Genomic DNA, 24,249 nt, shown 5'->3' on the forward strand with positions numbered 1-24,249 from the left:
GGGGCTTTTAAAGAAAGTTATATTGCAATTTTAAAGTCTTGAGGAGAGCATAAAAAAAATCAAATACACACACACACACACACACACACACACACATGCATTTAATATGAAAATATGTCCAAGATGAATTTTCTGCAGCTCTGACTCAACATTTCAGAAAGATGCTACTGTAACCACCCAGTAAAGTACAAAATGTTCAGTTGAGACTGTGTAAAATAAACAGTGAGATGGATGATATATTTACAGTAACAAGACAACATAAAAAGGCGTCAACTAAAGATGCTGTCCATAGACAGTCTGTTCCTCTTTATTTACAAAGATTTCCATTTCATCTTACTGAAAAACTTACTGCAGACATCATAACTATACATAACCAACTCTGAAGTGACTTTATGATGAAGAAGAGATGATTTTTCAAAAATGTCATTGTAATGTTTCAGTCCCAACTCCTTCCAGAGGCTGCAGCAAAATGACTGCATTTGAATTATTCATGCTTGATGTCCCAGGTGTTCAGCCACAATTCATCAATCCAGCTCTGACAGAACGCGTTAAACATTTTGCTCATGAGTCGCCATCAGCTCAGATTAGCTCGTGCAGCAGCATCTGCCGTTTCTTCAAAGGAGCGGTCTACGTTTTCTGGGCTCTCTCCTCCACATACAGCTGCATCTGTCACATCCAAACAACCAAATATAAATAAAAGTTAACAAAAGTCTTTAAAATTTTTCCTTTTTGAAAATCAATGACATGGCTCTTTACTCTCACCCTGACTATGTCAGATGTCATAGACTTAAGCGGAATGAGTCTCGGCTCCTTCATGTGAACTTCCTGCTCATCAGCGACTATCCATGGAAAATCCTGAGGAAGTACATGTACAAATGGGACCAACAACTGCAAAGTAATTTTTCTGCGTTTTATTTCTGTATTTATTCTGTATTTTATTGGATCTGAAAGCCAAATTATGGGATAAAATGATGCTGCCGTCCCAGCGCATCGTGTGTTAATCTGTAATTTTTACTGTGTTAATAAATTTCACCTTGATGACTTGAACCTTCTCCATGTTGCGTGTAGCAGCATCTCTGGTATGCACGAGCACTGTGAAAGAACATCCTGTAACACAGAAAACACATCACACTTTAATGTTGCCAAAGTCTTCCATCCACAGACTGGAAATTAACTTATTCACTTCCTTGTCTATATTTTCCACACAGCTTCTGCTCATGTACATTTGTGACAGGCTATGGAGGAGGAAGATATTTTTGTTTTTTCACCCTGAGCTGTGCCTCACAGTTTTCCCTTTCCTTTCACAAACCATGCTTCATTTCAAACAACAGCCCCAAAATACAATCCCATTAAATAACTAAAACATTTCTGTAATGGTTTGCCAGAGTCTCTTCATCCAGCTGGGAAGAGTGACTCATTAAAGGTCTCCTGTTAACCACACAGTAAGGTCATCAATTCAGCTATGACTGCAAGTTCAACGTGATGATCCCTTCATAAGGTGAACATCTGTAATAATGAATGAAGAGAGGATGTTATAGGTTGTTAAACATATGTACTAATTGTGTGCTCTAGTGTTTAATGGTCACTGCTCAGGAAATTAACATTACTTTGATTTTTTTTTTAAATTCTGTTACTGGATTTGGGTTGTAATTCTGCCAAAAATCACAATCACAAATCATTTTAGGATCGGTAGTAAAATTGTACGCGTACGAAGGCGAAAAACACTCGCCAACCCCCAATACCAATTATTCTAAGTTTTAAAATGAAATGCAGATTGACCAAATTTGTAAAATCTGAATGTGTTAGAAAATGTTCTAAACGTATCCAACAAAATAGTGAAGGCTTTCAAATACAAAAAACAAAAACAAAAACAAATGCAAACTAACTGTTTCTGTGGACAAAGTGCATCGTCCTCTGAGCACTTTTTACTAATATGAAGTTGCAGAATTTCTGGCTGTAAGGCGATCCTCCAGATTGCAACCTGTCTGCTTCAGTTACTGTATAAAGGTGTCCTTTTTGCAAACTATTCCAGTTTTCTCTACAGCTTTTTAATGACATATAAGAAGGCTATATTAAAACCAGCTTTTTTCTTCATACCTGCTTTTTATGTGTTTTTTATATTTATATTGCTGGAATTCACAACTTCCCCACTTCAAATCTAGTTATCTGACAATAAATCAAATAGTTAGCTTGAAAACATCTTGATAACCCTTTGATTTCAAAATTTATTTTAGTGCGCCAATCAAAGAAGCCTTGACAAAAAAGGTACTGGCAAAAAGAAAAGGCCACCGTTTGACATTGCTCCAGGTCAACTTTAAGTTTTTTAGATATCTAAAGTAGACTTTCTTTTGTAATCCACATTACTTTCCAGACTTATTTAATTGTGTTTTTATCTTAGTTGAACATCTTAAAGGTACCTTTTAGTTTAACCACATTTAAACATCTTAATACTGTAACTTGATGAAATTTGTTCAACATTTACTTTACGAAGTAAAATAACGACTTATTGGTGAATTCTGTTTATGTGAGCACTGAAAATTACAAGTGATTCTTTTTTTCAATTTGTGGGAGAAACAAATTCCAATTAATAAAAATGTATGCAGTAATTGTCTGCAATGTATATTGTGTGTTTTTAAATTGCCGTTTGAAAGCGTTTTATTGGTGTTGATGTTTTATCAAAGCAGAAAACTTCCAAATTTTAATTTAAATACAAAGATATCATGATAATATCAGTGACATTACCTGGTGGATTGTTGTTTAAAACAGCATCACACACACTGATCTTCAGTATGAATGCCCTCAGAAGCTGCTCCACATGTAAAAGCAAAGTGTCTGAGCTGTGAAGACAAAATAAGTCACTCAATACAATTATGCCCACAATATATTTCAAAGCATGTAAGGTCTTTTATACTAAATGTAGAAGAAAACCTGATAGAGAGAAGAGTAGGTTGTGAAATCTCAAAAACAAATCTCTCAACAGGGTGATGCTCTTTATCCATGATGACAACCACAACCTTCTCCGCATCGTTCTTAGAAGTAAAAGGAAAATTTTGGTCAGTACACAAGTAAATGTGAGTGTAACATTTCCAAATGTGATCAGCTGCAGTAATCACCTTACCTTTTCAATTAGAGGTTTTAAACAATGTAGTGTATCTTGGATATACTGATTCAGTTCAGGGTGACATGACATCTAGAAAAAGGCACAATATTGAGGATGCAATTAGCCATGCACTATAAAAGAAACACATTTAAATTAAATAGTTACAAATATGTCTGTACCTGCACAGGTACATTGTATTTCTTTTTCTTCTGGAATATCCCAGAGGGATACACCTCTCGGACATATAGGATGAGATGAATGGCGACTTCCAGAAACTCGCACAGAATATCAGCAACCACTGAGAAAGGATTCAGATGTTATTATCGATAAGCACCAACAAACTTAACTCAAATTTACTACCATTTCATGGCCCACGAAAAAAGGAGACAGCAACAAGTTAAGTGATGTGATCGAGTCATTTTGATAAGAATACAGAAGATTCAGCGCGTGGATTACTGATCTGGTTAATTTCGACCAGATCAATTGGACATTTCACGCACGATCTTTGCACTTTGTAAAAGCTTAATGTCTTCATTAATTATTAAATCATGAACGGTTTCGTTTGTTTAAATGTCCTACCTTGTCCAAAATTAAGATCTTGTCTTGTTAAAGTAGTCATGCTGCACTTAACACTGGATAAGTAAAAAGATTTGTAAGCAATCCTTAGACTAGCTTTCCCTGGAAAAGTAGTAGTTTGTCAACGAAGCAAGGAAATAGATATAAATCGCTCTTTCATCGGTAGGTAACTTCACACATTGAAAGATAAAATGTCATGTTTTACCACAATTGACTAAAGTAGCACAAAGAAACTAATAAGAAACACCAAACACGCGGTTTTTAATGCCTTTTAGAGCTAATCGAAGCTTTCTTGCGCATAAAAATGACGTTGACCAGTGTTTACAAGCGCCTTGCTGCGCTGTCCACCAATGATTACGTCACTGACGTAACAAGCGCAAAATTGCAGTCTATGATTAAAATATATCCCGTAATAAATTAATATGTATTTTGTGACGTATATCGTATTTTCTCCATCCTCTTTTTCTTTTACTTCTTTATTCTTGAAGTGGTAATTATGTGCATTTGACCCTGCCCACAGTGGGAGCCAAAGATCACTCAGGAACTGTGATTTTTGCGGTAGAAGTGTAGTCAGTGGGTAGGGTTGTCAAGAAACATTAGAAAAATGAGGTGACGCTGATAAAAGGTAAGGAAAGATCCCGTTAAATAAACCGTTTATGATAGCATTAACGCAACTTAGCTGGTGGAGTTTACATGTTTGAATACGCAAAGGTGAAAAGATATCAACATGAGAGAACTGCTGCAAAAATGTTTCTCATATAATCTTAAATCCTTTATGACCTTGGTGCAGGATTACTGGAATTTGTGACAAGTTTTGCTCCAACGAGTTCTAAATAGTGGTGATTTTTACTTTAGACCTTTACTGTAACACACACACATACATGCATACAGTTGTGCTCATATGTATTCATAGCCTTTCATTAAAGAAAAGGCTGAATTTACAACAGTCATTCAAATAACTGGAGACTTTAAAAAAAAGGAACCAATAACTAAAAATTTGCAAAAATAGAATTTAGTAATACAAGACACTATTTTTTCATTTAATTGAGATTGAAGAAATAAAAAAAGCAAACAAACAAACAAACAAATTGGTCCTGGACAAATTAGAGCACTTTTCTGTTGAACAGAGGGACAAAATACCTGTCAACAGGTGCAGAAGTCTGACTGTAGCGGAAACATTAAAGGATTGTTCAACAAAAAATTAGTTTATGAGTGATGTAATTTGTAATAAATTATCTTATTTGTTTGCTTTTTAAAAAAATATTTCTAATGAACCAGAATTAGAAAATAATGTAATGATTTTCATAAAATTTTGATTGATATATGACCACGAAATATATATATATATATATATATATATATATATATATATATATATATATATATATATATATATATATATATATATTTCGTGGTCATATATCAATCAAAATTTTATGAAAATCATTACATTATTTTCTAATTCTGGTTCATTAGAAATATTTTTTTAAAAAGCAAACAAATAAGATAATTTATTACAAATTACATCACTCATAAACTAATTTTTTATGAGTGATGTAATTTGTATATATATATATATATAGATATATATATATATATATCTATATATATATATATTTCGTGGTCATATATCAATCATTCATGGGATCAGTTAGTTTGCTTTACAGCAGTTGTAAAGCGGCACTGTCATGTGTTATCTTCATAACGTTACAAGTGCAATGATCTTTTTGCAGGTTGTGAAACTGTTCAAGTCATGCCATTTTTGGAATTTATAGCTGGGAGCATTTCAGGTAGAAAATGCTTTTAAATGAATTGAAAAATTACATATACAGCACCTGTGTATGTGTGGAGAAATAACATGACTATTGACTAATAGGTGCAGTGGGACTTGCAGTTGGACACCCACTGGACACCGTGAAGGTTCGACAACACTCTGAAACCTATAAATATGATATATATAAACCTAGTTCATGCTGACATGTGCTGTCTCAATTGTAGGTACGTCTGCAAGCTCAGTCCGGATACAGAGGAATCTTTCACTGTGTGGCTAAAACATACTCTCTTGAAGGGGTATGTAGCTTTTTTATGATATTATTACAACTTCATGAAGTGATTAGAACCTTAACCAAAAAAAGTTTGTTCGTTTATGATGTTTTTGTTATGCTAGCTTCATGGATTCTTCAAGGGGATGGCATTTCCGGTGCTGACCACTGGCATTGTCAACTCTGTTGTCTTTGGATCCTACAATAATGCTTTAGACTACCTCACTGAGTTTCAACACAATGAGCACAATCGATGCAGGCCAGCCTCTGCAGGACAGGTCTTCAGTGCTGGTTGCTTCTCAGGCCTGGTGCAGGTAAGCTCAACTGAGACTCGAGGCCTTAAAACTGTCATGGAGGTCCATATCTGCAGATACTGCTAAGGATCCAGTTTGACTCAGCAACAAAAAATTTGTGTGCTGAGAGAACAAAGACTGACAACAGCAAATCAGTATTGTAGACACTATTATTTAGATTTTTAAATTTTCCGTCTGTAATTATAAATGAAAGTTTTTGTGTTTTTAACATATGCCTCCAGTCTTAAGGATGCATCTATCAGTGTGAAATAAACAAAAGGATTATGGTTTAATAATAAACACTTATAATAACTGCCAGGTGGTAGGTCGGCAGATGATATGCTGAGTGACACACTGGTTAAAAAATGTCCAAGTGTCGGTCTTATTTTGAAAACTTGGTTTTATTTTGGTCTAGGGTTTAACATTTTTTATGTATTCTTTTTTTAAATTTTATTTTCATCTTATTGTACATAACTTTTGTCAGTCATGCAGTGGTTTTTATACTGGTTTATACATAAAGATGGTACATTATGGTGGAGTGGTAAGAGTCACCAGAACAGAACACAACCTTTGTGCTCATAAATATTGAGCAAAGTGCAAAACGTCTCTCATGTATAAAATACATCCACCAGGGGGCCTGCAAGGATTTTCTCTGATACACTTTTCTACTTACTTTGCACTCTGCGATCTGTTGGTCGTGACAAACTCTTTCTTGGCTAATTCTTTATAAAGTACAGAGCAAACTGCACAGACTTTGTTGTGATTAATTTCAACACGATCCAACTGCAAAGCGCATTTCTCATTTACCCTAGCCAGTCATCCTAGTTGGCTGGATGGCTTCAGCCAGTGATCTTTGTCTTTAGCTCATAAAATTCAGTTGGGTTTTTTAAAAAAAAATCAGAAGTCTGTAGAACTGCTAATTTAATCAGTAAATATTTGTATATTGTTGTCAGCTGTGTATGTGTGAATATTTAAATATTTCTCCTGATCATTAGTTAGTTAGAGCCTTGGTTGGGCATTGCCTTCTGATCATACAAGTATTAAATCTTACATCAGTGTGATGAGCTATATTGCCATCAAATCACAAAGGCTCATGTTTTGTTATAAATAAATGGTACTATGTCACACAGAGGAATGAACTTTAGACAAAACAGGCAGAACTTATTGATAAAATCATCCTGATGTTTATTGTAGTCTTTTTTATGAGATAAGCTTTCTACAACATTATGGCACAACCTTCTTCTAGGTACTGGTTTGTGCTCCAATCGACCTGGTGAAGGTGCGCCTGCAGGGTCAGACAACTGCTGCTCGCTATCGCGGACCCATCCACTGTATGGCTGTCATACTGAAGGAGGAGGGACCACGGGGTCTGTTCAGAGGAGGTGTGGCTCTCGCTCTGAGGGATGTGCCCTGCTATGGACTTTACTTCCTACCTTATGAGGTCACTCGCAAGGCTCTAACAGAGACCGGCAAAGAGCCAGGTCAGTCTCAGAAGTTGACTTACGAATCAAAATCTTTATATCAAAATATAAGATTGAAGGCAGACCCAGATTTTATGTAAGATACCTGGTCAGATTTATGAAATGGTCGTCTCTGTTGCTAGGAGTCAGTTTATAACAGTTTTAAGTAAATCTAAAATCATGTTGGTGTCCAAATTCGGACGTCTAAAACCTGCAGATTTTAGATGTAATCCTGCTTCACGACACCTGAATCAAATTGAATGGATCCAACAGCCTATGAAGTTCAATAACTCATTAATTGAAGTCAAGTGTTTTGGAGCAGGAAGACATTGGCTATGAGTGTGTCCTCCACTGTTGACCTGGCTGTGTCTGACCATTTTTGTGTATTTTTTTTTAACATCACCAGCTTTACTCAGCGTGAGGCTTCGGTGCGACCTGTCAGGAAGCGATATATTACTTCTGAAGTGGCTGCAAGTTTTATCAATATTTTAAACCAAACTCCTGCTCACATTTTACTTGCACCTGTGGCTCTATTGTGGAAAATTTTAACAACAAAAATAAATCAGCTATCAATCTTGTAGCTCCACTTAGAACTAAAACAATAAGATCCAGACCCACACAACTGGATAAAAGAGGAAATCGGAGATCCTAAAAGAAGCTGCAGAAGAGCAGAGAGAAAATGGAGGAAAACTAAATTAATCATAGACCTGGACATTTTTAAGGAGCAGCTCAAAATTCATAATAAGACAGTTAAACAGGCAAGAACCTTTTTTTTTTTCACATCTCATTACAGTCAGTAAGAATAATCCAAATGTCCTTTTTAAGACAATCAACCTTTTAATCAACACAGATAGTAACAAGTCCTCCATGCAGCCATCGAACGCTGCATGTAAGGACTTCGCAGACCACTTCAGAAGTAAGATCAATGCTATTAAATCCAATCTTTTATCTCAATGCAATATTGATTTTAACAGATCTGAAGCATTGTTTTTAACCGAGGAATCACTGGAGAGTTTTGCTCTGGTTGATGCAGAGATACTTGGTTGAGTTTTCTCCCAGCTAAACCCAACAACCTGACTTTTAAACCCCATTCCCACATCATTGTTAAAAATGTTTTATGGTTTCTTTGAGCTCGAGCTTTTAAATATAGTGAATTACTCTCTTCAGACAGGTGTTTTTCCATCGGCTTTTAAAACAGCGGTGGTGAGGCCCCTTCTGAAGAAGAATCACTTGGATCCAAACACTCTTGATAATTATAGACCTGTATCCAATTTACCATTTTTAAGTAAATTGACAGAAAAAAAGTTGTTTCTATTTAATTACACGAGTTCCTGAATAAAAACAATATCCTGAAGTAAGAACCAAAACTTTTCATCACTATGGTCCCTGTCTGTGGAACGGCCCGCCGGAGAACCTCAGGGCCGCAGAGACTATTGATGTTTTTAAAGAGGCTCAAGACCCACCTTTTTAGTTTAGCTTTTAGATGATCTTATCCGGTTTTTATTCGATGTAAGGATTATTTATTTATTGTTGTTCCATTTTACCTGTTTATTTCTATCTGATTTTTTTGCTTTATTTCTTAAATATTTTATTCTTTTGCTCACTTTTATTATGTATTTATTTATTTACTTTGTGTTCTTAGCTGGTTCCTTTTATGTTTATTCTTTTATTATTACTATTATTATTGTTGGTTAAATAGACAGAAGACTATTTTAGAGGCTTTATCGGGCAACATGAAATTGGGGGTGTGTCAGTGTGTGTGTGTGTGTGTGTGTGTGTGTGTGTGAATGAGTGTTTTACTTTTTGTTTTAATATATGTAAAGCATTTTGAGCTGCTTCTTATATGAAAGGTGCTGTACAAATAAACTATGATTTGATTTGATTTGACATAAAAACCTTGAGGATTGAGGCCCTCGAGGACTGGAGCTGCACACCTGCCCTGTGTTAGTGTCCTTTCTAGTCTAATGTTCATTGCTGTTTTTCCCTTTTCTGCCAGAAAAACAAGGGGAAAAAAGTCCAGCAGACTGCATACGGAATGACACTTTTTCTTTCTCTTCCTCTATTTATGCTGAAAAACAGAACCAGAACGGAAACTTTGCGGCAGATGGCCAGACATGGTCTTTGTATTGGGCTTTCTGTTTGCTGTAGCAAATACATGTTATAAGTATTGAGCCACCCTGATTAGTTTATAAACTACCAGGAAAACAGGAAATAGCAGCAATACATGAGACATATACAGGCTTATATAGAAACAGAATAAATAAGGCAAAACTAGACTTTTGACCTATAGCCTATGTTTAATATGATACTTAGAAAGAAATTCCACATATCTGATTATATTTTAATATTTACTGTGTGTAAAAACATTGTCATAGACTGTCATTAATTCCTAAGTTTCCTATTTTCAGGAACCTTTACGATATTGATAGCAGGGGGTGTGGCCGGCATGGTGACCTGGGCTTTTGCAACGCCAATGGACGTTGTAAAAGCTCGTCTCCAGATGTCCGGTGCCGGCGGACAAAAGTACAACGGGGTCCTTCACTGCATGAGAGAGAGCGTGAGGGAGGAGGGATTGAGGGTCTTCTTCAAAGGCCTCCTGCTGAACAGCCTAAGGGCCTTTCCTGTCAATGCCGTCACCTTCCTCAGCTACGAGAGTCTGATGAAGATTTTCTGTCCACCAGCAGGGTGAAGTTACTTCCAGAAGGTGATAATTGGCCTCTCTGCTGCACACAGGGGACATTTCAACACTGTAATCTTACTGCAGGGATTGTTTTCAGCTTTTTAAAGTTTCTGTAGAAGATGTCAGAGTTCAAGTAGCCACCATCAGACATCTGACCGCAGTATGAAGATAATGTGTCTGAAGCCTCCATCTGAGTGCACTGATTAAACTTATCAAACTGGTCCTGTTTGCTGCCAATCGAATCTACTTTACCTCAACTGTTTTTTTTATTTTGTATTTTTGCTTATCAGACAGAAACGTGTCATCTATCATAGTTAAACATGTATGTTTATCATTTAAAAGCATTTTACTGCAGCTAACATAACGTAACACAGTATTAGGACATTTTATTATCAAAGTAATAGTAATAATAATAAAAATAATAATTGCATGACAAACTTGTGACGAGTTCTTCAACACGTGATTATTTAACCATTTAGCACTGAATCTTCAACCTCAACGCTAACTTCTGCCTCTGCCGAATGAGATCCATGTAAATTTAAATCGTTTTATTACTTTTTCATGTAAAACAAATATTATATTGTGCTGCTTTAGATAATTTGTGTTTTCAGGGCAGAGTTTGTGTTTCTCTTAACATACATCTCTGTGATGGAACATGTGCTCATCTTTGCTGGGTACTTGGTGCACCAGCAAAAACAAACCAATCAAGTGTCTCTCTGAAGTATTTGAAGGTAAATACCAGTGGAAACTCCTAAAAACTGATGACCAGTACGAGTATGATCTTCGCCGATCAGAAGCAGACAAACCATTAAGAAGATTTTGTGTCCTAACCTGCAGGTTTCATCTCAACAGCCCCGTCCACCTTTTTAAACATCATTTTCTGTTTCCTGATAACTGATTCTGTTCCTGCATCTTCTGCTCTGACGGCCAAATCAATCCTACATAAGCACTTTCAATTATATTTATTTATAATTAGCAGCATCCCTCCAAGGCTATGTTCAATGATGCAGGACCAGCTGCAGGAACAGCAACTGGCATAAACCAGCCATATCTGGAGACATTTTAATTTACCTTTAATTTAATTTCACTAATAATTGAATTGGGGTTTAGTCTATTCTTGCTTTTGATATTGGTTATAAATAGTCTTCACTAATAAAATATTATTCAAATGAAAATATATGCAGTGTTTTGAAGTTTTTCTTACAGCTTTAGTCCAAATTCAATGAACAATTTGACTATTTCTGTACATAAGAAGTGACATGTAAATTGATGTAAATGGTTTTGAAAAATGAATATATGTCTTCATTTTGCTGAAAATATAGGGAAAGTTTAGTGATACAGTTTCATTTGTGCAATATGTGAACTGTATAACACCTATAAGGGTTCTAGTTTCAAAATTAATAAATACGCATCACCATATTTGGAACAACACTTTACTAGAGCTCTTTTTTCCTAAATAAAAGCATAATATTTTATCCCTTTTCAGACATTATAGAAAACAATGGCACCTTAGAATGAGTGTAAAGACACGAATCAATAGGTTTCTAAACCATTTGTCTCCACTGGACAAAATTCTTTTGAAAACTTCTCAAATATTTTCTTAATTGAAAATCTGGAGGCAACAATAAATTATAGGCTTTATTTCTCAGTTCAATATCCAAAACAATGATATTTGAGCGGTGTGTGTATTTCATGGGCATATCAAAACTGAATACGACTTTAATCGTGAAAAAAGAAATAAAGCTACGCCATAAAACATTTTAAAAAATGTGGAATAAAAATCAGCCAACAAACTTATTAAGTTTATCAAAGAGCCGAGAGGCAGTGTGATGTGCCGACTGTTCAGTTTGAGTGTAAACTCATCACACAGATCCTTCAACCCAAGAACTGCTGATTCTGATGAGAATTTTCCCAGCAGACCAAGCTGTTTCACATTTTAGGATGACACAGGGCGAATGGGGAGTAGAGTTAAAAATGGGAAAATTCTACCTTCTCTTTCCACCCTCACCATAAAACCATCTCTGCCACAGCTTGTGCAGACATCTACATTCACATAATAGAAAACAATGGCACCTTATGAGTGTAAAGACACTACTCAATAAGTTTCTAAACCATTTGTCCCCACAGGATAAATTGTTTTGAAAACTTCTCAAATATATTTTTAACTGGAAATCTGGAGGCCACTGCTGATACCAGGTTGGACCCCAATTTGCCTTCAGAACTGCCCCTCATGACAGATTCAGGGAGGTGTTGGGAACATGGCTGAGAGGTTTCTGAATTACACAGACCTCCCTGTCTGGCACCAACAACCATACCCCAGTTAAAATCAATTTAATCCACTTCATCTTCATCTTCTGCCGCTTATCCGGCGTCGGGTTGCGGGGGCAGCAGCCTAAGCAGGAAAGCCCAGAGTTCCATCTCCCCAGCCACATTTGCGGTGGGATCCCGAGGCGTTCCCAGGCCAGCCGAGAAATATAATCCCTCCAGCGTGTCCTGGGTCTCCTCCCAGAGGGACGTGCCCGGAACACCTCACCAGGGAGGTCCAGGAGGCATCCAGACCAGATGCCTGAGCCACCTCAGTTGGTTCCTCTCAATGCAGAGAAGCAGCGGCTCTACTCTGATCCCGTCCCGGATGACCGAGCTCCTCACCCCATCTCTAAGGGAGAGCCCTTTAATCCAATTCTTCTCTTATTCTGATACTCATCTTGAAGTTCAGCAAGTCGTCTTCAGCATATACACGCACAGCTGCTGCCATGTGATTGGCTCATAAGCCATTTATGTTAACATGCAACTGAACAAGTGTATGTTAAAATAATTAACACAAACTCTCTGAAGTGAGTGTGGTACAAACCTTCTGCCATATGTACACAGTTGTGTGTGTGGTTTATGTTAATCAGCAATATAAATGATATCATTGCTTCAACATTTTTACATCTTTAATTTGCACTTTAAAAAAAAAAAAAAAAAAAAAAAAAAACCAGTTAATATTTCCTTCAGTACTTTCTTCTTCTGATAAGAAGAGTGTGCATTCTTCAACATGGGTTATGAGGTCACCTTTCAAACAATTTGGTCAAAAATGAGTTTAAAGACACATTGTTACGACATGAATATTAAATTATAATCCACATGTGCTTTTGGAAATACAGAGCGAGAAAATCTGAGACAAAAGAAGCACGGAATGAACATGTTTTAATGTACATAAATTACAAATTCAAGTCAGTAAGTTCACATGGTCCGCACAGGTAAGTGGAATCGACTGCTTCTTTTGGCACAAAAACTGCAGGAAAAATGAAGCATTATTAAAATGCTTTCAAGAAAAAAAGAAAAAAAGTCAAGTGGAAACTGGCAGACTGACAATGATACCACAAATGTGTCCCAGCAAACACGTCCAACTTTCTTCTTTGCTGTACTGAGGTGTGTGTTAAAATATTCTGAGATTACAGTTTAACTAAACAACTACAGGTTTTTGTCAGAAGATGAACAATCGTAGAATGCAGCGCGTCTCATGAATGTTTCACACATTTGTTTAAAATTGCATTAAACACTCAGTTTAAGTTTTGTCTGGATCTGCCTTTTAAAACAAAACAAATGCATGTCAGGCACCAAACTCCGTTCACATCGTACATTCAGAAACAAGAGTTTATAATCAGATGGTATAGTGCAGATTCCACTATCATACATACCATACATTCAGCAGCTGCTGCACCACAGATGAACCAATAAACCCCGGAAGTGTTCATCGCCTCCTTGGAAAAGGAGAAAGGCACCCTGAGATTCTTCAGACCGATTTAACCGATAACGACAAAGGAGGTTTGCAGTGGTTACTCGGGTCCAGGACAAAGAAATACTCTTTGTATAGTTCTTCAGAACTGCTGACACATTGGTCAGACAGACATCATTTACTTTCAGCTTAAAGATGTGACTGCCACAATGCATTTAATTTCTCTGTCTGGAATGTGTCAACTTTGTGTCCTTCGCTCCATTTCTCCAGTCCTCATTGAGGCTGGAAGTCCTGGTTGTGCACTAGAGCTTTGTGGTTTTGGTCAGCAGCCATAGCCTGTAAGGTTTTCCTCTGGATCTGTCTGGCCTTGTTGTACAAGAAGACCCCGATGAACACCAGGACGGTGCCGGTGGCACTGAGGACTGTGATCTGGTTGCTGAAAATGATGACGCTCAGCCAAACCGACAGGGCGTGCTTTACAGTACTGGCAACACTGAGGAAGAGGATGAGGAACAGTGTGTCAAGCTCACCTGCTTATTAACCTTCCAGCCTATAATCACAATACTGTAAGTCAAGGCTGTATTTAAAGCATGCGGTTAGAGTCTAGAGGTTAAGTAATAACACAGCACAGGGTTTCAATGTCTTCACTGTCTCCAGTTTGGTTTTTCTGTTTCTTGCTTTAGAAATCAGTAACATGGAGCAGCAGGAATGTAAAAGCATCCCGTTAGAGCTCATTTAACTGAGATTAAAATCACCAAGTGCAAAAAGAAAGAAACAGATCAGTAGAAATAAGAGCAACTAGGTAAAGTAAATGTTACAGTAGCGTATAGCAGTGACTGTGCATCTGTAAGCAGTAGATCAGAAGAGACAACATTAAAAAACTAGAAGTCACTGCTAAAAACTGAAAAAGCTTGTCTTCATTTTTGCTGCAATACACTGATTGAACAGATCTGTAGTAGCGCTGTAATGGTGTAGGTCAATGTTTTTTCAACCTTTTTTGAGCCAAGGCACACTTTCCGTCACTGAAAAATCACAAGGCACACCACAAACCAAAATGGTTTTTTTTGTGTTTTTTTTTTAAAGTCCATATAATTAATATAAAGTACATCTCATCAAAGCTTCCTGAATAGAAATCAGATAAACACAAGAAGGAATATTATTGTCTTTGACTGGGGCCTGTTTGGATTAAGACAGAGCGGCTTTTAAGAACAATTAGGTTAAATTGGGTAATTGTTCAGGGCACACCTGATAATCTCTCACGGCACACTAGTGTGCCACGGCACAGTGGTTGAAAAACACTGGTGTAGATGGTGTGATATCAGTCCAGCGCAGTACAGTACTCATTGACTGTATGCAAATTCACTTTTCTTTTTTTTTTTCTTTTTTTAAATTGCATAAAAATCAAAGCAGCTAAACCAGAATTCCTTTTTTTAACGCTCAACTTTATTAAAATTTATCAGGACATTTGTGTCACTGCAGAACTATTAGGAGATACTGAGTCCTGATGAATGGCAGCACATGATGCATGGCTGAAAAACTTCCTGAGAAATTATGTTATCTAATGAGTGGACTTATCCAGGATTAAACTGCTTTCTGTGCTGTATAAGAAGTGAAGAATATCCAACACAAGGCAGCTTTACTGAATTTAGTCAGCAACATGTTGCACCGTCATTATGAAACTGGATCCTGCAGCGGAGATTCAACTGAGTAAATGTCATTTTAGGTCATGGCCACAATTTATCTCAAGTGGGAGCAGTGAAATAATAGCATGACATACTTAAATTTCCTCAGATGTTGATATGTAAGGAGTTATCCTTGTAGAAAACATTATGACCCTGAATTTTAAGAAAAATTTGTTGTTTCAATTTTGCCTCAGTTACATATTTAAATGATTATTTAATTTACGTATCTTATTTGAATCATTTTTGTCAGCTATTTTTATGTATTTATTTTTGTTTTATATTTTTAAAAAAATAAAATAAAATATATGAAAGTTATAACAAGTTATCCTCCTGTTTTGTCTGAAAAATGCTTTAACTTTAAACATAAAAATGAAGCAGCATGTGGAAAGATTTTTGTTTTGTTATAAAAATAAACTCAATGCTTTCTCTGTCATTTTCACATTTTTTAAATTCATCCACCCGGCCAGACCGAACCCTCTGTCGGGCCAATTTTGACCTCTGGGTCGTAAGTTTGACACTCCTGCTTTCGACTTGACCTACCTGAAAGTAACGGGGGAAATCCGCCCCATAAGGGCATAGGCTGTGACGCTCTGCAGGTGGAACAGACACCCATCGAAAAGTAGCAACAGGATGATGTCCTGGCTAAGGATGAAGCTTTTCCCACTTCCCCCAATCACAGGAATGTCCTGAAAACATGGAGATGGAGGTCAGTGTGTCCTCCAATTGTTTATGAACGATCTGTTATCAGGCACAAAAAAACACGCTCGTTTTTATTCTGACTATCTTCATATATTTTAATGAATTTATTTAGTTAAACTAACATATTTTATGTTTTGTCACATAGTCTACACTGACTGTTATTAGCTTCTCAGTCATCAGCAAAGTACACTGAACTTATGAGATAATATGCTGAAAATCAAGGATTTAAATTATAATTTGATTAAGATATAATATTATATCATTTCAGTGGATAACAGCAGACTGTTATCCAGCAGCACATTTTCTGCCACGATGATTGAGTCCAATTCAGGAGTCAGTCATCAATATGAGACGACAACACAATCACCGGCATTAACAAAGCAACTAATGTAGAAAAATATTATTTTATTCCTCAGTTCAATCAGACATTTAAATGAAAAACAATCAGTTCTTTCTACAAAAAACAGACTGCTGCTCAGTTAAAATGTAAACATGACGTAAAAGAAAACTGACTGAATAATTTTCTGTTTTTACACATTAAACCAGGATAAAGTGTAAACCTTTTTACCATTTAGCCGCTCAAACCAAATATTTGTAGTGCTTAGTGAGAATAACCAGTCTGACATCATCATGGTTTCACACCACACCTTTGAACATCAGTATTTTAAAAAAAAAAACTCAACATTTTTGTTTTAGGAACACAGTTAATGTGAATTCGTTCATCCATTCATTCATTAATTTTCTAAACCGCTTATTCCAGTTCAGGGTCGCGGGGAAGCTGGAGCCTATCCCAGCTGGCTTTGGGCGACAGGCAGGGTACATCCTGGACAGCTCGCCAGTCCATCGCAGGGCCACACAGAGAGACGAACAACTCATTCCTAGGGGCAATTTTAGAGTAACCAATTAACCTAACATGCATGTCTTTGGATGGTGGGAGGAAGCCGGAGTACCCGGAGAGAACCTACGCATACACGGGGAGAACATGCAAACTTCACATAGAAAGGCCACTTACCAAACCCCTCCCCAGCCAAGGCTTGAACCAGTGACCTTCTTGCTGTGAGGCCACAGTGCTAACCACTGTGCCACCGTGCAGCCTTAATGTGAATTCGGTACGATCTTTTTTAAGTGTGTTTTACAAATAACCAGCGTTGAGCCTAAATCGATCAAGTTTCGATACCTAATCTGCCAAGTAGGTCTTGAAGGTAATGCTTTTGGATAATGCGTTGATGTAGATTGATGTATTGGTAAATCCCTATCAAACATATTCTCTGCTTGACAGATGTAGAGGGTTCATTTACTTTATAATATTCCACTAATAACAGACTTTAGCTCAAAACAAACTGTCATGACCTTTCCATGACAGAAAGAACAATTCAGACCATAAGAGGGATTAAGGGTTGTGTGTTGACTTACCAAGAGGAACGCCCAGGCAGGTATGAGCATGATGACTGCTGCTGCACTGGTGTAGAACTGCAGTTCTGGGGGGCTGAAATAAGAAACACAGTTTGAGGGTTTTTTTTGTTTTAAAACAGAAAAATGTAAAACAAATAAATAAATAAATAAAAAGACATACATTTAAAAAGAAAGACATGATTCCCAGACTTTTACCTGAATCTGTATGTCTCCCCACTAAGCAGTTTCTTGGAGAAAACGTTCTGTAGGCTGAGATCAGAGAAGCAGAGTTAGATAAAGCGTTACACTGCTGGTGAAGGGCTGTGTGGACCGCCGTTGAACACACCAGTCCATGATGTTGGTGGACAGAGCGGCAGAGAAGCCGAGCATGTTGAAGCTGATCTCTGTAGCTGTGCAAAGGGCCAGTCCTGCCATGACAGGAAACAGGGACAGGTTCACCCACAGCCCTGCAGACAAGAGAACAAACAATACATAAATAAAATGAGTCACTCCTCCTGTCAACAAAAATAAACCTGTGACCTTGTTTCCATTGATTGTGTTCCTTGATTTTATAAGAGGACGATGAACCAATAGATTACTAGACTAGACTCGATTAAAGAAAGTCATTTTACACTTCGGTTCATTGCGCAATGATGCTACACGTTTACCTGTGTACTCCCCAAGGATCAGCCTGGACATGATAACAGTAAAAATGGGTGCAGAGCTCTTCACCGTCTCAGCAAACGACACTGCGACATTCTTCAGGCTCACTAATCCCAGAACCACTGTGGTGAACCTGACAAAAGTAGATACATTCGTGTTTTTACTTTTCCATATTTAAACTTTACTTAACTGGCTCTACACCTTAAAAGAAGAAAAAAAAACTTTTGTTAAAGATAACATGCATGTGTTATCTTTCAGTCATAATTCCAGTTGAAGCCAAGAGAAACAAACCTCATGAGACCAACAAACAACATGATCATGACAAAGTTAGCAGGATACTCGGCTCTGGACTTGTGCTGGTACAAACAGCACGGGACAAACATCTTCAAGCAGCCTATGATGGTGGTGGAGACCATCTGAACAGCACCTGGGAAGCATGAAGAACACAACCCACCCCCCCCCCAAAAAATGTAAATTCATGTCAGTGGATGATAAAAAACTATCAGGTTATCAATGCTCAACTATTTTATAAAGTTAAATGAAAATATTTCAACAAAGACCAATACTTTGTGCAATTTGTTCAAATGTTAACACAAGGAAATATGAGAATCTACTAAGCAGGTCTTGAAGGCAACATTTGCCAGAATGGGCTTGCTCACATTCCTCAAAATGGTCACTGCACAGAACAGCAGGACCAGTTCTTCAGGATATTTAACCAAAACCTGACAACACCAAACAACCGAATCAGTTGATGTCGTCTTACCCAGCATGCTGGGCTCACCCTCCAGCAGCGACAGGATGTACTTGTTGAGGAACAGGGTGCAAAAGCTGAAGAAGTACCAAAGCGACAAATAGCTTAAGGAGCGCGAGTTCCACACCCCGGACTCCGCCTCGATTACTGTAGTCTCTGTTACCGTGATCTTCAGCACCTGCTCCCCTGGCAGGCTCTCACTGCGGGCCAAGACCACCCGCTCCTGCCGAGTGCGGAATGGTGACAGGAGACCCCATACCCAGGGCTTGGCAAAAGTCCTGCCGCCCGGCATCACACCCACCGTGATGAAGGAAGGGGGTGTGAGGAGTAGATGGGACGCCTCAGTGGTTATTCCATCCTCTGATGGCCGGAGGAATCATCCATCTCACCCTAGGAGGGGTTATTCTTTATGCCATGGAACTTAAAAAGAAAAGTTTAAAAGTTTTGGGTAAAAACTCTTATCTGCTGTACCTGAACATGAAATGTAGCAAACTAGCAGCAAACCCAGCACAGATCAACACACATGGCAGTCTGTTGCCAGAAGCTCAGCACAGCCAAATCTAAATTTAACAAACACTTAAATAAAAAGAAACACTGAATCTCAAATCTACTAAAGACGGATACTGTGTCATGTTTATATAGATCAACTTGCATGTTGTTCCAGTGTAAACAATGCAAAGGGATCAATCAGTTATTTTCTTTTAACTACACTAATATTTCTGAACTATTACTATTTCTGTACTATTCAGGTCTATGAGTTATATACATATATATATATATATATATATATATATATATATACACACACACACATATATATATATATATATACATATACATATATATATATATATATATATATATATATATATATATCTCAATTAAACTGAAAAATCTGACAACTTTCCCCACCAAAGCAGCATGGTCACATTCATTTATATTTCTCTATTTATATATAAATACTGCAAACACGTAGAAATATTCACTCGCATGTGAAACGTGAATGTAGAGCTCTTAACGAGAGCAGCACACAGGAGATAAGAGCGGAATAAAACGACTAAAGTTTATCTAAACACGACTGTGCACATTGGTGTCGATCTTTCAAAGCCTCATCATCAACAATAGACAATGAAATGATAGCATATATTCCTGTAGACAGACAACTATCAGGCTGCTAGCTTCCTTACACAGCAGCACAAGGTGTCAGACAAGTATGAAAGTTCAAAATGTAGGAAACAAGAAGACGAAGTCTTACTTTTCTGCAAATCAGTGTTTCGGGAGTTGCAGCCAGCCGCTCAGCGAGGGGGAGAGGACTTTTATCAGAGAAGGAAGCTCAGCCCAGAAACATTAGCTCGTCGCCTTTGCTTCTTCTAGCAGGCGACGCACACGAGTGTCTCCCAAAACAAAACCCCACGCCCTGTTGCTACACAACACGAAAGCAAGTTTTCCAGGCCAACATCTTGCTGTAACAAACATTAACCACTGTGTTTAGGTAGGAGCTGCGCACCTTTCTGGACGTGGCTCTTAAGGATCAATTACAAGTGTTAAGTTACGGTGAAAGAGCAACCGGAAGTAAGCCACAAATGTTTCGATTTAAACCTCGTTTACAGAGACATGGCCAATGCAATGGTCGTCTATGTTTAAGTTTACTGTATTTTAATTATTAAATAAAGATTTTACATACTGTAAAAATGCATGAAATCTTCTTTAAATCAAGACTTTTCTTTTTAAAGAGAGGGGGAAAGAAGAAAATGCCTGATAGTGATTTGAAGAGACAACTTCCTGATTTTTGCTTTGATTAAGTGAATTGACTCAATTGCAACAAAAAGTAAGCTCGCAATTTGGTTGTTCTTTTTTTATGTATCTTTAGGGTATAATATATATATATATATATATATATATATATATATATATATATATATATATATATATATATATATATATATATATATATATATATATATATATATATTCTGCAAAGATATTGTTTTCCTGCCAGTATCTTGCACCCTGCTATGAGGTGCTGGATTGTTTCAGGGGCTCCTTTGCATACTCTGCACCTGGGATCCTGCCTGGTATGGAAGATTTGGGCCCTGCTGCTCAGGGCCTGCTGCTGTGCTCCCATGATGAATGAATGAAAATGAATGAATGAAAAATGAATTAATAAAAAGTACTTTATTAATTACTTCATTAATACTCTATTAACTGATTAATGATTAGTGCCTCTGTGCTGTCCTTCAGTCCAGCCCTCTCCAGCCATTTATAGGACTTGTTTATATCGACCACTTCGGTGATCTGCCGGTGGTGGTCCATATTACCATGATATCATCACAGTTTCTCACCACACATCGATGGTGAGAATGTCCCATGCCACCACATCCCGGAGGTGCTCCACTTGATTGAGATCTGGTGATTTTGGAAGCTACTGGAAGATAGTAAAATAAGTTTGAGTATTACACTATTATACTACCACCTGCCCGAAAGACTGAATGTTGCTGCTGTAAATAAGATCCATCAGACCAGGCAACTATTTTCCAATCCCCCTTTTGTCCAGTTTGAGTCTGTGTAAATTATACTACCCTCAGTTTCTTTGTATCTTGTGAAAGCATGGCGTAAAATGCAGCATATACATGTTTACAGCGTCAGTCAAAATAGTAGACCACAAGAAAATGTGATGTGGTGTAATTTTGTATCCGAAGATTTGTTTTTAGAATTTCAAAAATTTCTCATTTTTTTGTATTTTCAATACTATCAAGAGTCTCTCAGAAAAAGGTGAGAAGAGTGACCACACTCATTGGAGTAGATACAAATTGTCTCGGCATCAGCTGTATTAAGTAGAAACTGATGTCATGCTAATGAATCAATCTCCAAGCAAACCTGTCTTACTAAGAATGGGGTGTTGGAGGTTTTTTTTCTTTTACTCACTTTGGGCTAATTAGTCTCAGTTGTTGTTGACCTTTCAGTCCACCACAGCAAATCATCAGATGAATTGGCACATGTTTTACACCAGACACCCTTCCTGATGCAGCCCTCTGCATTTATCTGGGCTTGGGACCGACCCTCAGAGAACAATCATTCCCCCTCAGGGCTGCAGGAGCAGGACTCAAACAGCAGGTCAACAAACGGCTCAACCAGCTAAGCCACTGCCACCCTGGGCTATTTAGTATCAGTAAAGACCTAAAAGTCACAGCTGATTATTTACTAATGCTAAAAACACAATTTGTCCTTTGTCTACATTCTAATCTCTAAAGTTGACTTTCAGCTCAAAAGAAAGTAGCCAAACTGGTTTGATCAGTTTCAGTTGACCACAGTGGTCTTCATTGTCTACTGATACAAAAAGTATGTGGGATGTGATGCGACAAGGTAGATAGATAGATAGATAGATAGATAAATTTAACTAATACAGTCCAGCAGCTTATACCCATTATACACATATTGACAGTAAGACAAGTAATTAAAATAATTAAAATGAGTATATCAGTAAAGATTTAATAGAGGTAAGAATAATAGTTCATGATAGGCTTTAAGGAACCAGTCTTTGTCCATAGTGCCCCTTCTTAAGCAGACACACACACCATATTAAAAAAAGCACACTAGCAACGACAGTGAGATAGAACATCTGCAGTATGTGACTGCATTAATAGACTTGAGCCTCCTGAGGTAAGAAAAGGCGACTCTGTCCCTTCCTGTATGCTGGGTCTGTGTTGGAAGACCACTCCAGCTTCTGGTCAAGAACCACCCCAGGTATTTGTACCTGCAGAGCTCCTATTTCCTCCCCATCAATGCAGATGATTGGCTAGGTTTTAGATTGGTTTTAGATGTCCTGAAATCCTCCCCCAAGCTCCAAGCATATGGTGTTCAGGACAAGACAGTATTTTTTACTCCAGTCTAAGAGGGCCTCCACAAACCCCTGCACTCTCCCTCCTGTCCACAGCTCACACTCGCTACAACAGGTGAATCATCTGAATACTGTTTGTGACAGGATTGTGCTGCATGCCAGTGTGCCGGAAACACATCTCCCTACCCTGACGTACTGAGGTCTGGATGTCAAATAGTCCATAATCCAGGATATCAGGGAGGAAGTCACCTCATACCCATAAGGTTGTCTCTCAGTTTTTGAGGTGTCATGCTGTTAGAAGCGCTAGAGAATTTGAAGAACATGATCCTCACATAACAACCTGACAGCCAGGGAGATGCATGCCCACTGCAGCATGTTAAGAACCACGTCTTCAACTCCTACATGTTACTTGTCAAACCTGCAGTTTCATGCAATGGACAAGAAGCTGCTCCAAGGTCTTCATTATGTCAGGTCTCAAAGCCAGCAGTCTCTACTTATTCAGCTCCTCTGGTTGCCCCACTTTGAACACTGGTATGAACACACAGAAGGTCTTCCACAGCAACAAGACTTTTCCTTCTGAAACCTCTGAATGACTGATAACAGCACAGTCATTCAGAAGCCTTTGGCATACTCCATCTGGACAAAGTTTCCTGAGCTCTACTCTCACCTCTCTGTAGTTAGGTGGAGCAGCTCAGGATTCAGTGAAGGGGAGACAGCAGAGATTATAGGAGGGCAGCCACAAAGAGAATATGCAGCTGCAGAGGAGTAGATTCCAGCCAGACCTGGATGGAAAGAGCAGCTACAGAGGGTATTATACAGTGATGAAATGTGGTAGGAAAAATCTCCATGATGTAGCTCAGTCTCTTTAAAGAGGAAAATTATATCCCGTTTGGAAGTCACTGCCAAAAGGCTCATTACATCAGTGAAGAGTTAACTCCAGAAACATGCAGAAGACAACATTTGTTGCAGGGCTGTAAAGCACCATGGGTAATTTCTCATACATTAGTATCAGCCTGCCAATGGCAAAATTTACATGGACCTAATCAGGCAAACAAACACACACACACACACACACACACACACACACACACACACACACACACACACACACACACACACACACACACACACACACACACACACACACACACACACACAAAGAAGTCAGCTGAAGGTTTTACTCTTATTTGACTCTGCCAGGCAGAGAGGAGTTAAGGTCTTATCTTTTCTGATGTGGCTTGAACACAATAGACCAGTGTTAAAATTAGTTCTGCCTTACGATGTCTTCGGAATTTATTTCTAGAGTTTTTGTACTTAGAAATTTTGTGATGATATAAAATAGGAACAATTTT

General features: G+C 37.8%; 3 protein-coding genes across 3 annotated transcripts; 1 reads left to right on the plus strand and 2 right to left on the minus strand.

Annotated features, from left to right (window-relative positions):
- Window positions 1-274: 274 nt before the first annotated feature.
- Window positions 275-3,957, minus strand: mad2l2 (mitotic arrest deficient 2 like 2). The gene is made up of 8 exons (XM_079239783.1): window positions 3,680-3,957; window positions 3,280-3,398; window positions 3,119-3,190; window positions 2,929-3,029; window positions 2,743-2,837; window positions 1,034-1,107; window positions 763-855; window positions 275-666 (listed from the first exon to the last, which is right to left on the minus strand). Exons 1-8 carry the CDS (start codon window positions 3,717-3,719, stop codon window positions 628-630), a joined length of 633 nt encoding a protein of 210 aa, XP_079095909.1. The 5' UTR covers window positions 3,720-3,957; the 3' UTR covers window positions 275-627.
- Window positions 3,958-4,167: 210 nt separating this feature from the next.
- Window positions 4,168-10,199, plus strand: slc25a45 (solute carrier family 25 member 45). The gene is made up of 7 exons (XM_079238671.1): window positions 4,168-4,301; window positions 5,410-5,466; window positions 5,553-5,596; window positions 5,675-5,746; window positions 5,844-6,032; window positions 7,258-7,492; window positions 9,880-10,199. The coding sequence occupies exons 2-7, from the start codon at window positions 5,430-5,432 to the stop codon at window positions 10,158-10,160; spliced, it is 858 nt and encodes a 285-aa protein (XP_079094797.1). The 5' UTR covers window positions 4,168-4,301; window positions 5,410-5,429; the 3' UTR covers window positions 10,161-10,199.
- A 3,881-nt stretch (window positions 10,200-14,080) lies between these two features.
- LOC306754429 (solute carrier family 35 member E2A) lies at window positions 14,081-19,351 on the minus strand (the record flags this gene model as incomplete). The annotated part of the gene is made up of 8 exons (XM_079238447.1): window positions 14,081-14,365; window positions 16,095-16,240; window positions 17,667-17,739; window positions 17,862-17,915; window positions 17,992-18,112; window positions 18,314-18,441; window positions 18,600-18,735; window positions 19,072-19,351. 8 exons carry the CDS (start codon window positions 19,349-19,351, stop codon window positions 14,146-14,148), a joined length of 1,158 nt encoding a protein of 385 aa, XP_079094573.1. The 3' UTR covers window positions 14,081-14,145.
- Between the last annotated feature and the right edge of the window lie 4,898 nt (window positions 19,352-24,249).

The sequence above is a fragment of the Telmatherina bonti genome, assembly GCF_933228915.1.
Source record: "Telmatherina bonti genome assembly, chromosome: 4".
Classification (NCBI taxonomy): domain Eukaryota; kingdom Metazoa; phylum Chordata; class Actinopteri; order Atheriniformes; family Telmatherinidae; genus Telmatherina; species Telmatherina bonti.

Excerpts from the sequence above, each read along its gene's own strand:
- mad2l2 (XM_079239783.1), bottom strand. The coding sequence starts at position 3,719 with ATGACTACTTTAACAAGACAAGATCTTAATTTTGGACAAG. Across the intron at positions 2,838-2,928 it reads CCTACTCTTCTCTCTATCAG|CTCAGACACTTTGCTTTTAC; the intron begins GTTTTCTTCTAC and ends TTGTCTTCACAG. Across the intron at positions 856-1,033 it reads AGAAGGTTCAAGTCATCAAG|GATTTTCCATGGATAGTCGC; the intron begins GTGAAATTTATT and ends GTACTTCCTCAG.
- slc25a45 (XM_079238671.1), top strand. The coding sequence starts at position 5,430 with ATGCCATTTTTGGAATTTATAGCTGGGAGCATTTCAG. Across the intron at positions 5,467-5,552 it reads TATAGCTGGGAGCATTTCAG|GTGCAGTGGGACTTGCAGTT; the intron begins GTAGAAAATGCT and ends ATTGACTAATAG. Across the intron at positions 5,747-5,843 it reads AAACATACTCTCTTGAAGGG|CTTCATGGATTCTTCAAGGG; the intron begins GTATGTAGCTTT and ends TTGTTATGCTAG.